The sequence below is a fragment of the Condylura cristata genome, unplaced genomic scaffold (assembly GCF_000260355.1).
Source record: "Condylura cristata isolate star-nosed mole 26May11 unplaced genomic scaffold, ConCri1.0 scaffold00024, whole genome shotgun sequence".
In the NCBI taxonomy this organism is placed as follows: Eukaryota; Metazoa; Chordata; class Mammalia; order Eulipotyphla; family Talpidae; genus Condylura; species Condylura cristata.
This window is the reverse complement of record NW_004567125.1, coordinates 34,888,438-34,904,261: the sequence shown is the minus strand read 5'-3', so window position 1 is coordinate 34,904,261 and position 15,824 is coordinate 34,888,438. Positions and strand designations below refer to the sequence as shown.

Sequence of the window (15,824 nt, the reverse complement as noted above, 5' to 3'; positions counted from 1 at the left end):
GATCTTAGTGTATCTATTGATGTTTATCTTGTGACCCAGAATGTGGTCAATCCTAGGAATGATCCATGTGGATTTGAGAAAAATGTGTACTCAGATTTTCTGGGGTGCAGTATTCTATAGACATCCGCTAGACCCATGTTGTCCAGGTCCTTGTTCAGAGCTTTAATGTCTTTACTTATTTTTTGTCTTGTTGATCTGTCCAATGTTGAGAGTGGAGTGTTGAAGTCTCCTACTATGTATGTATTCTCTCTGATATACATTTTCATGGATGACAGTAGTTTCCTAATATATCTTGGTGCTCCTTCATTTGGTGCATATATGTTGATGATTGTTATTTCTTCTTGTTGTATTGTCCCCTTAGTCATAATGTAGTGGCCTTCTGTATCTCTTTTAACCTTTTTTAGTTTGAATCTATTTTGTCTGATATAAGTATAGCTGTTCCTGCCTTCTTTTTTGCCCATTTGCTTGTAGGATTGTTTTCCATCCTTTTATTTTCAGTCTCTTTTTATCTTTTGTAGTTAGATGTGTTTCCTGCAGACAGCAGCATGATGGGTACTGTTTTTTTTTTTTAATCCATCCTGCAAATTTGTGTCTTTTTAAAGATAATATTGATATACTGGCCTCTGAATTTGCCATTATGGCTCTTCTGTATTTTTATTCCTTGTTTTAAACTGTTCTTGTTCATTCTTCTGTTGGATTTGGTTTGAGGGTTTCTTGTGGTATTTTTTGGGGTGGGGGTTTAGTCATGATGAAATTGTGGAGTTTCTGTTTGTCTGAGAATGTCCTTATTCTTTCTTAGTAGAGGAAGGAGAATTTCTCAGGGTAGAGTATTCTTGGTTGGCATTTAATTCTTTGGACTTTATTGAGTATGTCCCTCCACTCCCTTCTTTCCAGTAGTGTTTTTTCGGAGAAGTCTGATCTCATCCAGATCGGCTTCTCTTTATAGGTTGTTTCTTCCCTCTTGTCATTCTCATTATCTTTTCCTTGTCTTGCAGTCTTGGAAGTTTTATAATAATATGTCTTGTTGTTTTTCTCCTCTCATCATGGTAGTTTGGAGTTCTTCTTGCTTCTTGGGTGTCTACTTTCATGTCCTTCATATTAGGGAAGTTCTGTTCTTTTATCTCTGTTAATATTTTCTCTATACCTTGGCCTTTCTCTTCACCTTCTGGGATACCTATAACTCTGCTGTTTCCTTTTCTAATGGTGTCAGATAGCTCTTGAAGTGTTTCTTCATTCCTTTTCCTTTTTTTTTATTTTATTTTATTTTTTTTTTCCTCATACAGAACTGGGGTACAGGCCAGAGATGCAGTGGGTGAGAGGATTCACCAGAGACAGAGCGGGGAGCAGAATAGGCAGATAGACGAAGTACACTGCTGAGGGGAGCAGTGGGCGGGTCAGGAGAGGTCTGCCATGCCATGTGGAGCTCCTCCCAGGCAGGCGGGGATCGAACTCATGCAGAAGTGGTTTAAGCTTCTCACTGCTGTGCTTTAACCCGCTGCGCCACCAGGGAGGGCCTCCTTTTCCTTTTTGCTTCTCTTTCTTTTTCTTTTTTAATTCTCTTTGTTTCTGTGTCTTTGAGGGTGATGATTCGTTCTTCCATTTCATCTATTCTGTTTTTGTTACTTTTCCCAGCCTTCTTTATCTCTTCTAGTGGCCTTTTCATCGCCTGCATTTCTTCTATTTCCTTTTTTAATGTCTCATTTTCTTTCTTCAGTTCGTTGATTGCTTGTCTCATATCTTTTTCCTTTCTTTCATTTCTTTCATTCATTTCCTTGATTGCATTCTTCAACTCCTTGATGGCTTGCCTCATTTCATTTTTTTTCCTTCTCATCTTCTTTTTGTTTATTTATCATGATGATTCTGAATTATTTATCTGGTAGGCTGAGCATTTCTTCTATTTCTTTGGTGGTTTCTGCTGACTGATCTTTTTGTGTTGAATTTCCCCCCTGTGGACTTGTTTGAATATTTGTTTGTCTTCCTTTCCCTGTTGTGTATTTTCTAATACTTTCTATTCTCTGAGACACGGTGTTGCTCTTATTGATCTGCATTTTTTTTTTTTTTTGGTATGTTCTTTCTGGAATGGCTGAGGGACTTCTAGATACTTCAGTTGTGGAGGGTATTCTGGGTTGTGTTATTTTTCTCAGCCCCCACTGTGTATAATTGTGTCTGTCATTTCAGCTGGTAACAGTCAGGGGTCTTCAGCCTCTTCTAGTAACACGTTGAGTCCACATTGAGTCCGTGTTTCTGGAAGGTGTCTGTTGATCTTTGTAGACTTCGGATGTCCCAGCTTCCCTCTATGCTTGGTGTGTCCGTGGTGGGTATGATGTATTAGAAGTGTTGTAGGTCTCCCTAGAGCTGGGTCTGTGGCTGAGTTGGTGGGTGGCTTTGTTTATACTCTAAGTATTGAGAGCCTTTCTGGCTCACAAGTCTTCAGGCCTCTGCAGTGGGGGCGGGATCTCCCCCTCCCCATAGGAATGCAGGGGAGTGCCAGAGGGCTGAAATACTCCCAGCTGAGCAGGCTGCCAGTCCTCCATTTCAGATTTCAGGGCTTTTGTGTCTAGTCCAAACAGTCCCTCCCTGAGCAGTGCCTCCCCACTGCCTGAGATCCACTCACAGAGCCCAGCAGAATCTCCCTAACTCCAGGTTTTTACTGAAGTTAGCAAGTCTCTGCGTTTGAGGCACTTCCTAGGGCCTCTATGTTGAATGTGCCCATGGAAGATTGTTAAAGTTGTTGCATTTTTCCTAGTGTTGTGCCTGTGGGTTAGTCCTGTCTGACCGTTTTTTTTCCCCCCTCTTTAATTCAGGGGTTTTGTGAGTCTTGTTGACCACGCCTTAAAAAATGGCACCAAGGGCCCTCCCTGGTGGCTCAGAGGGTTAAAGAACAGCACAAAGAAGCTTAAGCCACTTCCACATGAGTTCGATCCCGGCCTGCTCCGGAGGTGACCACATGGCGTGGCAGACCTCTCCTGACCCACCTGCTGCTCCCCTCAGCAGTGTACTTCCTTGATCTGCCTGTTCTGCTCCCCACTCTGTCTCTGGTGAATCCTCTCATCCTCCACATCTCTGGCCTGTACCCCAGTTCTGTACAAATAAATAAATAAATCTTTTTTAAAAAATGGCACCAAGACTTGACCAAACCCTAACGTTGCCTAGTCTCAGATCTCTGTTGTGGGGGCAGGACATGCAGGTTAGGCTAGAGAGGCCCCAATTGCCAGTTCCTCTTCTTCACCTTCCAGGCTCTAAGTAGAGTAGATTTTGTTTTAGTTTTTGGTTTTTTCCCACTCAGCTAGCTGCATTGTCTCAGTTTATATAAAGGGCTTTGTTGGGGCTACTGGGGCAAAGAACAGCAACACATGTGCAGCGTATCCTCGGGTCTGGGCATTCCTGTTTCCAAGCTGCAGTCTTTTCCCACAATTTGGTTTCCTCTCCCTAGCTGGGTTGTCTCAGCTTATCACCAGGGCTGTAGCAGGGCTGGGGCAGAAAGCTGCTGCCACTGTGCAGCACAGCAGCTGCTGCCACAGTCAGTCTCCGTCTGCAGTGCTTTCTGGCTTCCAGGCACCAAAATTTTTAAAGGAGCTGAATAAGTAGGAAGCCTCTGGTGCTCCCTCACCCCCCCCCCCATCAGAGTTGCAGGGTTCTGCTTACCCTGTCTGTGGCACTTCTTGACTTCAAAAGTTTTAAAGAATGCACTCATTGTGTCTTCCTCTTTTATCCTATGTCCATGAAGAGAAGTTGAGGTGGCTGAGCTAAGGCCCGAAGCCCCCCAGGAACTGACGCAGGCACTGATGTCAGCTTTGCTCATAAGGTCCACTGTCATGGTGGTGAGCAAGAGGAACCTGCCAGCTGCCCTGGCTCACCTTCAGCGATAAATAATTTCTTAAGATAAGCCTAAACACATAGATATGAAAGTTGGTGTCCAACCCAAGAACTTTATATTTTTTTACATTATTCTTCATTTATGCATTTTTTGTTGTTGCTTATGCATTTTTTAAGATTTATTTATTTATGCATACTGGGGTATGCATGAACTGGGGTACATGCCAGAGGTGAGAGGGCTGAGAGTATTCACCAGAGGCAAAGTGGGGAACAGAACAGGCAGATCTACTGAAATACACTGCTAAGAGGAGCAGCAGGTAGGTCAAGAGAGGTCTGCTAAATCATGTGGTTCATCTCCAGGGCAGGGATCAAACTCATGCTGAAGTGGCTTTAGCTTCATAGTGCTCTGCTTTAACCACTGTGCCACCAAGGAAGGCCCCTGCTTTTTCATCTCAGTTGTAACTCCATGGACTTCCCACCACCAATTCACCCATATACCATCACCACAACCGTGTGCTCATCCTGCCCCAGTTTTGATCTTACTCCCCTTTCCACCCACATAGAATGTCTCTCATTTATGGTTATTTGTTGATTTGGGGGTTTTTTTTTAATAATATAATAGTTTATTTTTACATCATTTTGTGTATTTTTCCATCTCAGTTGTAATCCCTTTGGGCTTCCCATCACCAAATCACCCATGTGCCATCACCAAAGTCCAGTGCATTTCCCTCCCCCCACTGTTTTTGATCCCATTCCCTACTTCACCCCCATAAACTGTCTCTGCTATATAACTGTTTATTATTATTATTATTACTACTATTATTATTATTATTTTCTCTCCTGGTCTGTTATACTCCTGTTATACATGAAACCATTTGATATTTTTCCTTTTCTTTCTGGCTTATTTCACTAAGTATGATCTTTTCCAGCTCCATCCCCATGTTGTTGCAAAAGTCATTTTTTTTTTTTTTTTGGTTGCTGAGTAATATTCTACATCTTTTTAATCCAGTCATCCACTTTTGGACATTTGGGCTGTTCCCATGTCTTTTCAATTGTAAATAATGCAGCAATAAACATGGGGGTGCAAGAATCTTTTTGAATCCGTGTTTTTGTGTCTTGTGGTAGATACTTAGGAGTGGGATTGCTGGGTTGTAGGGAAGCTCCATTTTTAGCAGTTTGAGAAATCTTCAGTTTTCCATCATGGTTGTACTAGTTTATATTCCCACCAGCAGTGCAGGAGAGTTCCTTTTCTCCACATCTTCACCAACATTTGTTGTTGCTAGTTGTTTGAAGATGTGCCATTCTCACTGGGGTGAGGTGGTATCTCATTGTGGTGTTAATTTGCATCTCCCTTATTACGAGTGATGTTGAACATTTTTTCATATGCTTATTGGCCATCTGCATTTCCTCTTTGGAGGCGTCTTTTTAGCTCTTCTGCCCATTTTCTGATGGGATTGTTTATTTTTGATGAGTTCCATCGGTTCTTTGTATATCTTTGTGATCGCTCCTTTATCAATAGTATTGTGTGAGAAAATTTTTTCCCAATTAGTGGGATATCTGTTTATTTTTTGTAATGTCTCTTTTGCTGTACAGAAACTTTTTTTTTAAGATTTATTTATTTATTCATACAGAACTGGGGTACAGGCCAGAGATGTGGAGTGTGAGAGGATTCACCAGGGACAGAGTGGGAAGCAGAACAGGCAGATCGAGGAAGTGCACTGCTGAGGGGAGCAGTGGGTGGGTCAGGAGAGGTCTGCCATGCCATGTGGATCACCTCCCGGGATGCGGGGATCGAACTCATGCAGAAGTGGCTTAAGCTTCTTAGTGCTGTGCTTCAACCCGCTGCACCACCAGGGAGGGCCCGCTGTACAGAAACTCTTTAACTTGAGTTAAAATAGTCCCATCTATTTATCCTTGCTTTCACTATCTTTGTATTGGGTGCTGTGTCTTTAAAGATGTGGCTGAAGCGTCTGTCATGTAGTGTTTGACCCACCTTTGCTTCCAGGTATTTTATGATTTCTGTTCTTATGTCTAGGTCTTTAATCCACTTCAAGTTGATTTTTGTGTATGGTGTGAGATAGTGATCTAGTTTCATTTTTTTGTATGTAGCTTCTCCCCAGCACCATTTGCTGAACAAACTTTCTTTGTTCCATTGTATCTTCTTTGCTCCTTTGCAAAGATTAGCTGTCAGTGGGTTTATATCTGGGTTTTCTATTCGAATCCACTGATCTGTATATCTATTCTTGTTCCAGTACAATGCAGTTTTGACTATTATGGCTTTGTAGTATATCTTGAAGTTTGGGAATGTAATGCCTCCATTCTCTTTCTTCTTAGTCATGAGAGTTTTGGCTATTCGAGGTCTTTTGTTGTTCCTTATGAATTTTATCAGTATTTTTTCTATTTCTTTGAAGAATGTCATTGAGACTTTCACTAGGATGGCATTAAATCTGTACATTTCTTTTGGCAGGATGGATGATGTTAATTCTCCCAATCCATGAGCAGGGAATGTCTTTCCAGTTCATGGTGTCTTCTTGAATTTCTTTTAACAGTGTTTGTAGGATCGGATTGTAGCTCCCCTATCGGAACTCCCCAAATGCTGATTCTCCCTCAGTTATCTTCCTTCTAGTGAGTCCAGGGTGTTCTCTTTGGGTTGAAACTCGTGGTATGTAAGTCTACAGGCCATTTTTAGTCTTATATTCCTGTGTGAGCTTGGACATAGTGATTTCGACATCTTCACTCTGTCACCATCTTGCAAGAACCTCTCGATTTTTGGTTTTACTTTATTACAATTGTCTTTTTTTTTTTTTTTTCTGATCGCTTACACTCCTGCTATGAGTGAAATCATTGCTATTTTTCTTTTTCTTTCTGGCTTATTTCACTGAGCATGGTCCCTTCCAGCTCCATCCATACTGCCGTAAATGGCATGAGTTTATCTTTTTTGATTGCTGAGAAACATTCCAGTGTGTATGCACCACATCTTCTTGATCCAGTCATATATTTTTGGGCATTTCAACCCAGGGATTTTAATGACCTTTTTTATATACTAAACTACATTAAGACAAAGGAGAGTCTGATGTCCAAGACTCAGAGTATTCAACAAAAAGAAAGCACAGGGGGTTAAAGCACAGCACTGTGGGGCTGTCCACAGCCACTGTAGCATAGGTTTGATCCCTGGCCCAGCGAGCTAACTAGCATGAGGTAACAGATCTATCTCATCCGGCCCACTGCTCCCCTCAGTAGTGCATTTCAGTGGATCCATCTGTTCTGCTCCCCACTCTCTCTGGTGCATCCTATCACCCCCTCCCCTGCACCTCTGGCCTAGTTCTTATACACATAAATAAATAATCTTTAACAAAAAGGAAAGTACAACTAACAATTTTAGGAACAAAATGGACTATGTGGAAGATAAATGTTCCACTACGTTTGTGTTCAATAATCCAGACATCAAAGAACATATGGCTGTGCAGAAAGAAAAACAAAACCACTGGATGGCTTCACTTATAGGAGAAATGCAGAGGATTTAAAGGATCAGTAATTATAATAAAGTAAATACCACAATCAACAGGTAACTATAAAACAGATATTCTGCAGAGAAGGAGAAGTGGGAAGAGATATGGGAAAAGTACTACAGACTATGGTGGTGGTGCACGGATGAGTTGGTGATGCAAATTTCATGGGGACTATACCTGAGATGAGAAAGCATACACTATAAAAAATGAAGAACGGGGCCCTCCCTGGTGGCTCAGTGGGTTGGGGCACAGCACTGCGAAGCTAGCCACTGCAGCTTCAGTGTGGGTTCAATCCCCGCCCCAGAGGTGATCCACATGGTGCAGCACATATCTCTTGGCCCGCCCACTGCTCCCCTCAGCAATGTACTTCGTTGATCTGCCTGTTCAGCTCCCCACTCTGTCTTTGGTAAATCCTCTAATCACCCCCGCACCTCTGGCTTGTACCCCAGCTCTGTATGCATAGATAAATAAATCTTTTTCAAAAAACCAGTCACACCTTGAGCAAAGTCTTAGTAGTGGCACTTTAATGGCTTTTGTTTGGGGGCGACAGCAGCAGCAGGTAAAGGAAGGGAAGCCCAACTGGAGGAGCAGGCTTAGGCCCCTAGTAGGCCTAGCTATCCTTTTTCCACTGGACTGAGACCAAAAAGGTACGGATTTCCATGGGCTGCAGGGTGATGATGGCAGGGTCCTGCTGGGAGCCAGAGGGATGGGGTACAGGTCCTGTGCCTGAGGTGTAGGAAAGAAGGAAAGAGACACGCAAATTTCTTCCTCTGCCTTGGCCAGCTTCCCTTGTATCCACTTTGAGCCTACACATATATCCTCAATTCTGTCCCCAGGGCCTCACTCCCAGATACTTCAACTTCTTCCAGGGCCTACATACCATCCTAGGTCCCTCAAATTCCTCCCCAATACCTAGCCACCACCCGCATACTCTCAGGCCCCACTCCAAGGGCCATTAAATTAGTGGACAAACCCAGACTAGACAAACCTTAGTGTGGCTGAAATCCATCTTCAAGATCCACTAGTTTGCTGAACCTACATCAGACCCTTAAATCCTAACTTGGATCTGAGACTGATCCTGGAGTTCTACACCCAGGTCCTGATCAACATTCCCACACCTCCCACATCGCCTTAGGCTCCTGGCTCCCAGCACCCCATGCAGGTCTCTACCCATGTCCGACATCCACTGAAGCCTGGTAGCGCTAGTCCGGAGCTGGTTGGCTGCCAGCGTGGTCTCCCGCAGGTGTGTGATGGTGAAGGTGGAGAACAGGTCCTAGAGGCAGAAGATGGACCAAGTTGGGTGGGGATAAAGCAGGGTTTCCCCACTCCTTTCTGCTGCCTCTCTCCTGCCCCCTTCCCACCTCTGCCCTCCTCACCCTCAAGTCCAAGGTCACTGGGGAGCTCAAGTTGCGGCCAGAGTCCTCCCCAACTGCAAACTGATGCTCCAAGCGCAGCAGCAGCATTTTTGGGCCCCATCGGGCTAGGGTGAGCAGGTGCACTGAGGACGGCAGCTCCCGCTGCAGCCCTGAGAACTGAGAAAGGAGGGTGACACTGAGTCCCAGGAGGCAGACAGGTGTCTTTCGGGATAGTGCAGGGTTGAGCCAACAAGAACATGAGGTAGACCCTGAGACAGGGTGGGTCAAGTTGGAGGAGTCCCACCTTTCAGGTCCTAGCTATGAACCACAGAATTGATCTGGCCTGAGACCTGACAGAGTTCAGTCTGGATGAAACATTTGGTGGGGTAAGAGGTGGGTGATTACATATGAAGGTGAGATCAAAGCAGGGGTGGGGCCTGTGCAGGGGTAGGGACTGTGAGGGCCCACCTCACATTTGCACCTCTAATATCCCCATGAGACTGGGTGGAGCCAAGGTAGGAAAGAGCCAGTGCCAGGATGCACTCAAGATGGGATATGACTGAAGAGGGATTGGACTTGGAAGTCCACAGGGACTACCCCACAACGGTGCTGAGCCGAGGGAAAGGAGTCAGGTAGTGACTATGAAGGTGGGTCCCAGCCAAGGCCTGGAAGACCTGCCTGTTGGAAGACCTACTTCCAAGTCTATCCCCTGAATGCTTCTGTCTGCCAGTCAGCCGCCCCTCACCTGCTTAACCTGTGTGACCTTGCTGTGGTAGGAGGCACCACCACCAGAGGCAAGCACCACCTGCGGGGCCAAGACTTCCTTCTCTGCCAGCAACCTGTGCCCAGTGGCTGCTGTCCTGACCTCATCGAGCAGCACGAGGTGGCGCCCTCGCACCCAGGAGCCAGATCCTTCCTCCAGTAGTGGCTCCCCTACTCCACGCCCATCGTCTTTAAGCAGCCTTCGGTGTACCTGGGGGCAGAGTGGCCAGGAAAGGGTGAGGCCTCTCTGGCCAACTTATGGACCACATATTGGGTAAGAGCTTGTGGGAATTTCAAGAGAAATGGAAAAGTGGGGGGAATGGATAAAGTTCTGGTAGATGGGACCTCAGGAGAGGTAGGGATCCCACCTGGCAAGGGTCTAGGACAGAGGGAAGTAAGGATCCAATAGAGTAGGGCAAGTCAGGGACTAAGTAGAGACAGGATCAAAGATGGAGTAAATGTCTCACATAGGAATAGAGATTTAGTGCAAACAACAAAGAAAAAAGTGCAACTGAGGAGAACTGGCACAGAACAGGCTTCAAGGTCCACTTATAGCCAAGGCGGGAACTGGGATAAGGACCCCAGGTTAGAAGGGGCTCAGAACACTTACCATGAGCTCTATGGAGCCATCTCGCAGACTGCTGCCTCCCTGGGAGCGGTCAGTCAGCACAGTCAACTGCATTTCCCTATCCTGGGAGGCAAGGGGTATGGGTAAGGGGCCGTGCTGCCATCCCCAGCCCCCAGAGACACCCAACAGGGGATGGTGGAGCATTCTAAGGACAGCTGGGAGATGTTAAGAATGAGTAGTGGCCCTCCCTGGTGGCGCAGTGGGTTAAAGCACAGCACTGAGAATCTAAACCACTTCCGCATGAGTTCGATTCCCACCTGCCCCAGAGGTGACCACATGGTGTGGCAGATCTCTCCTGACCCACCCGCTGCTCCCCTCAGCAGTGCACTTCATCAATCTGCCTGTTCTTTTCCCCACTCTGTCTCTGGTGAAGCCTCTCACTGCCCCTGAGCCTCTGGCCTGTGTCCCAGTTCTGTATGCACAAATAAATAAATCTTTACAAAAAAAAATGAATGAGTAGTGATCCCACTCTGTAGAAGGGTGTCAAGAGGAAGTATGGGGGAGGGGTACCTTGATATAAATTCTGCTGTTGACTGGATAGTAGTTTCCTGCCACTGGCTCAGTCTGGTTCAGCTTCCAGCTGGGCCGATAATCTCGCCTGGGGAGAGGTGGGATGAGACCTGGCCCCAGATATTCCCCACACTCCTTCATCCTCCCAATCCCACATTAGGGATGAACAGATGTCCCATCACCAGCCCTGGACACCAACATCACCAGTGCCCATCACCCCACCTCCTCTCCATGATCTCCCGACCATTGCTGTCGGTGTAGAAGAGTCCTTCTGTCTCCAGCGCAGTGTCAAAGCGACTGATGATCTCCTTCCCCCAGCTGTCACTGCACCCATAGGATAACAAGGTTGTGAGCCTCACCTAACATCTACTCTGTTCTGGTGCCCACTCAATCCCAGTCCCAGCCTGTGCCACTCACCCCACAGGTATAGGTCCCACTGTCCACTCAAGCTCCAGGTACCGCTGTCCCGCATATAGGCGAATCACCTGAGAACACCAAGCTGAGAAGTTCTGATGCACCTCCTGCACCAAGGCTGTCTGCAAGCACATGAGGATGGACGGCAACCTGAGCAGAGGTAAATCTGCACAAAGGCCTGTATCCAGATCAACCTCACTAACAGACAACATGGGAACCTACCTTCATGGGATGCTTGCACTTCTCACCTAGTCACTGCCACATAATACTTGCACTATTACCCCACATTCCCTCCCCAAAATACAACTGGCACATGGCTACCTGGCATAAAGAATATATTGCCCAGGATGCCCCCAGGCTATCTGGAGTCATGTGATCTGTCCCATTCACATCCTAAGTGGCAACAAGAGACCTCTGCTCCCATTCAGATGCCCTCAGATATTCATCCTAAGCGAAAATCACCCAAGCCCTATCCAGGTATGAATTCTCAAGTATCTACCCCAGATATAATCCACCAGTATAGATCCTTGGTGAACTTAAGAAGCACCTGACCCCTCACTTATGGGCCAGGTGGGAACAGTTCACCTCCATTCTCAAGCACAGCAGATAGGTATGTGCTTACATGGCATGACTCTGCACAGAGATAATTACAGGCCCTGAGGGAGGATCCCCAAGTATTCCCCTCAGGTCTTAACACTCTTATCTAATGGAGAAATAAATCCTCCCCCACCTATCTATGCCATACCACCCTCCCACACCCACTCCATGTCCAATACCTTCACCAGCTGGGTTTGAGCCCAGCGGCTCACAGGCAGTGGTTCCTGTTGGTAGGGTCTAAAGATGTATGCACCTGAGGCCTGGCTACTCAGGTTGTTGCCTACGCTGGCATTGTACCTAGAGCCAGGGCAAGGAAGAGTCAGGTAAGGGATCACAGCTTCCCTCAGGCCACCATGTTCCTCCCCTCCTGCTCCTGCTGGCCTCCTCACCAGAAGAAAGCTTGACGAACAGGCAACAGCAGATTCCGTTCCAGATTACGTATCTCCATCAAGAGCCCGGTGTCAGGATCAAACCTAGCCTGGATGTACTGGGCAGGAAAAGGCAGATACATAATAATGAACATCACTTTAGCCAATAGCAGCTTCATCCTTCCTGGGGCCCAGGACAATATCCTGAAGTACTCTTACCCTCTCACTGCCTAGCTTTTCTACCTTCAACCTCATCATCGGCCTGACCAATTCTCACCACTTTCATAGCCTTGGAGGACTGGTTGTCTACTTCAGCACTTGTGGGCCATAGATTCCCTATATAACCACCAGAGGGTGCCTGTGAGCACCCTAACTCCCATCCTAACTAGTGGTTGGAATCAAGGGTACAGCAAGGGAACAGATGTGAATCTGCACAAAGTGAATCTGACCACGGAGGTGAATCTGCACCACCTAGAAGTTTCCAGGAGCCCAGGAAATACATAAACATTTGATTCTTCTTCACAATCAAAAATAACTTTAATGTAATAAAAAAATAATATAATGAAGCCTGCCTCGTTAATAGTCATTTTTATATCCACAGTCATGAAACATAATTTGGGGGGCCTCCCTGGTGGCACAAGGAGTCTCAGCACTATCAGGCTACCAGCTGCCACTCCAGCATGAGCTCAATACCCAGCCAAAGAGCTGACCCACACAGAGCAGCAGACCTCTCCTGTCCTGCCTGCTCAGCTCCCCTCAGCAGTGCATTTCAGCTGATCTGTTTGTTCTGCTCCCCATCTCTGTCTCCATACCTCTAGGCTACACTCTAGTCCCTATATGCAAAAAATAAATCTAAAATATGTGTGTGTGTGTGCGTACACACACACACACATATATTTAATTTTTAACATTTTCTTATACAAGAAAGGACCCACAAAAGCAGTCTTAAGACAGCCCTGTCCTTTCTTCCCTGGCTCCTTCACAGGAAAAGCTAAAGTCCCCATGGCATCAAGCCCAGTATATTCTGACCTGTCACCACACCCTATACCATGCTTCAGTCCCACTGGGCTCCTCAATCACCTAACATCCTCTTTTCTGATGGCTTTTGTGTCTGCTACTCCCTGCTTGCCAAAGAAGGCTTCTCCCAAATGGCCACATGGCTGCCTCTCTCAAGTTTCTGACAAACCTCACTTGAATTGCAAACTCCTACTGCCACCAAGTGTTATCCATGATTATACTGTCTCCACAACAGCCCAAAGAAGGAGCACTGACGGCAATCACTAACTCAAGGAAACAATGGGGCACTAATGACCCTATACCATGAACCTAAGACCCACTGACTTATGCACCTCACCTTAATACCTCAAATTTGTCATGGGATTGGGAAAAGGAATATGAATGGGTTCTCACCTCATTTTGAATGGCCAAGATAGAAGGCAAGGGCTTGCGGAATTTGGGCTGGAGATTGTGGGTCCTTGGGAGCTGGTCAGGTACCTCAGTTACTGAATAGATGCTGAAGCCCAGGGCAGGCACTGAGGCTGAGAAAAGCAGCTCCTGATTGTCAGAGCTGGAAAGTGTCACCACCTCCAGTAAGGGAAAAAGGAAAGAGAACAAGGAGGCTGTCAATACACATACAAAATCACACATACACAGAGCATTCTAATGCCAGAAAGGGAAGCTGTCCCAGAAAGGTGAGAAGAAATCAAGGTATTGCAGGAGGATGGAAGTTTAAGAAATTCTGACTAAAGGAATAAAGTCTATTCATAAGATGAAAAAATCTACTAGAATGATGGAGGCTGTGGGAGTGAGGAGAAATGAGAGAGAAAGTGGGGTAAGAGATCCTTGAGACAGGGAAGAAAAAGAAAGACAGTCTTGGGGGAGGAAGAGGTTCTAGGAAAGAGGCCATCTGGGGTAAGGGGAATATTTATAAACAAGAAAAACTTTAGTGGTGGTATTTATAGCAACATGGATGGAGCTGGAAGGGATTATGCTCAGTGAAATGAGTCAGAAAGAAAAAGGAGGCCCTTCCTGGTAGCACAAGAGTTAGGACGCAGTACTGCAAGCTAGCCGCAGACGCTGCAGCACAAGTTCAATCCCCGGCCCTGGAAGTGACCCACATGGCGTGGCAGACCTCTCCTGGCCCAACCGCTGCTCGCCTCAGCAGTGTACTTTGTTGATCTGCCTGTTCTGCTCCCCACTCTCTCTGGTGAAGCCTCTCACTGCCCCCTACACCTCTGCTAGTACCCCATTTCTGTATGCATAAATAAATAAATCTTTAAAAAAAAAGGAAAATATCAGATGGTTCCACTTTTAGGAGAAATGCAGAAGAATCAAATGAAGGATTTGATTGAAAATTAAAATAATTATAATGAATTAAAAATCAGGCAACTATAAACCAGAGACATTCTGCAAAGCAGGAGGAGGGAGAAGGATGAAAACAAATGTGGGAAGAGCTCAAGGGAATATGGTGAATTGTTGATGATAATTTCATGGGAACTACAACTGAGAGGAGAAAGTATACACGGTACAAACATGAAGAATGATGTAAAATATATATGTAAAATTAAAAATTCTTTTTAAAGTTTAGTGGCAGAGGTATAAAAAAGGGGGAAATACTAATAAAGGGCATTTCACAAGGGGATGTGATATGAAGAGGCAGAGAGGGAAGATACTCGGAAAGAAAAGCTAATAATATTCAGGAGGTAACTGTTGAAGTGAGGCACCCAAAAGAGGAAGGTGTCCACAGGGGTAAAGAAGAAATGCACACGGGAGCATGTGTCTAAAGGGTAAGAAAATTGAGGGGGTTGGTACTCATCAAATAGGCTCACATCATTGGGCACAACTGCGTCTTTAGGGTCCTTCACGATGTAAACATGTTTGCTGACTGGTAGCCGTACCATGTGATCTATTTTCCGTCCCAGGGGGTTATAAATGATGACCTGGAACTAGGGTAGGAGGTCAGAGAGAGCATGGGTGACCACAGGACTGTTCCAAATCCACCCACCATGTGCAGAAATGTCCCTGGGGATTCCAAGCTCCCAAATAGTACACTGGTCCCCTCCTGCCCTCCACCCGCTTCACTGCATCCCATGTGATCTTGCCAAAAAGACTTTGCAACCAGTCCTGACCCTCAAGAGCCAATCAGCCTCAAGAATCCCGCCTCCCCTACACCCCGCCCCTCCAGCTCCAGCAGGCTCACACTCTTGGCCTTCTGGGAGAATGGACAGACACTGATGTTGAGTTCTCGGCAGAAAATGAAGTCCTTCTTGGAGCCACTGAGCCACGCAAGTGCATTGCTTAGCAGAACCTGTGGAGGAGGGTAAAAAGATGGCTGCGGGGCCTCCCTGGTGACACAAGTCTAAGCACTATAAAGCCATTACCAGCCAGGGAGCTGATCCCACTGTGCAGCAGACCTCTCCTGTCTCACCCGCTGCTCCCCTCAGCAGTGTATTTCAGTGGAACTGCCTGTTCTGCTCCCCACTCTGTTTCTGGTGAATCCTCACTGCCCTTCTCCCACCTCAGGCCTACAGCCCAGTTCTTGCATGCATAAATAAATAAAATAAATCTTTTAAAATGAGAGAGAGGGCCCTCCCTGATGGCACAAAACGTTAAAGCATAGCATTCACTGTGAGGCTGTAGCAGTCACTGCAGCACGGGTTCCATCCCTGGCCAGGGAGGTGACCCACATGGCTTGGCAGACCTCTCCTATCTCCTCCACTGCTTCCCTCAGCACTGTATTTCGTTGGATCTTCCTGTTCTGCTCCCCACTCAGTCTCTGGTGAATTCTCTCTCTCTCTCACACACACACACACACACCACCTCTGGCCTGTACTCCTCTCTTACATACACACACACACACACACAC

At 46.2% G+C, this 15,824-nt stretch overlaps 1 protein-coding gene across 2 annotated transcripts in view; it reads right to left on the bottom strand.

Moving 5' to 3' along the window:
• Positions 1-7,827: 7,827 nt before the first annotated feature.
• MAN2B1 (mannosidase, alpha, class 2B, member 1) overlaps positions 7,828-15,824 on the bottom strand; it is a 16,225-nt gene continuing 8,228 nt past the window's right edge. For both annotated transcript variants that reach the window (XM_012729172.1, XM_012729173.1), the window contains 13 exons: positions 15,159-15,266; positions 14,788-14,904; positions 13,370-13,543; positions 11,981-12,078; positions 11,771-11,888; positions 10,998-11,116; positions 10,803-10,904; positions 10,581-10,668; positions 10,053-10,133; positions 9,426-9,653; positions 8,702-8,857; positions 8,496-8,598; positions 7,828-8,051 (listed from right to left, as the gene is read on the bottom strand). In XM_012729172.1, the coding sequence (XP_012584626.1) occupies positions 7,936-8,051; positions 8,496-8,598; positions 8,702-8,857; positions 9,426-9,653; positions 10,053-10,133; positions 10,581-10,668; positions 10,803-10,904; positions 10,998-11,116; positions 11,771-11,888; positions 11,981-12,078; positions 13,370-13,543; positions 14,788-14,904; positions 15,159-15,266 (1,608 nt within the window). In that variant the 3' untranslated portion in view covers positions 7,828-7,935. The remainder of the gene's footprint in view (positions 8,052-8,495; positions 8,599-8,701; positions 8,858-9,425; positions 9,654-10,052; positions 10,134-10,580; positions 10,669-10,802; positions 10,905-10,997; positions 11,117-11,770; positions 11,889-11,980; positions 12,079-13,369; positions 13,544-14,787; positions 14,905-15,158; positions 15,267-15,824) is intronic.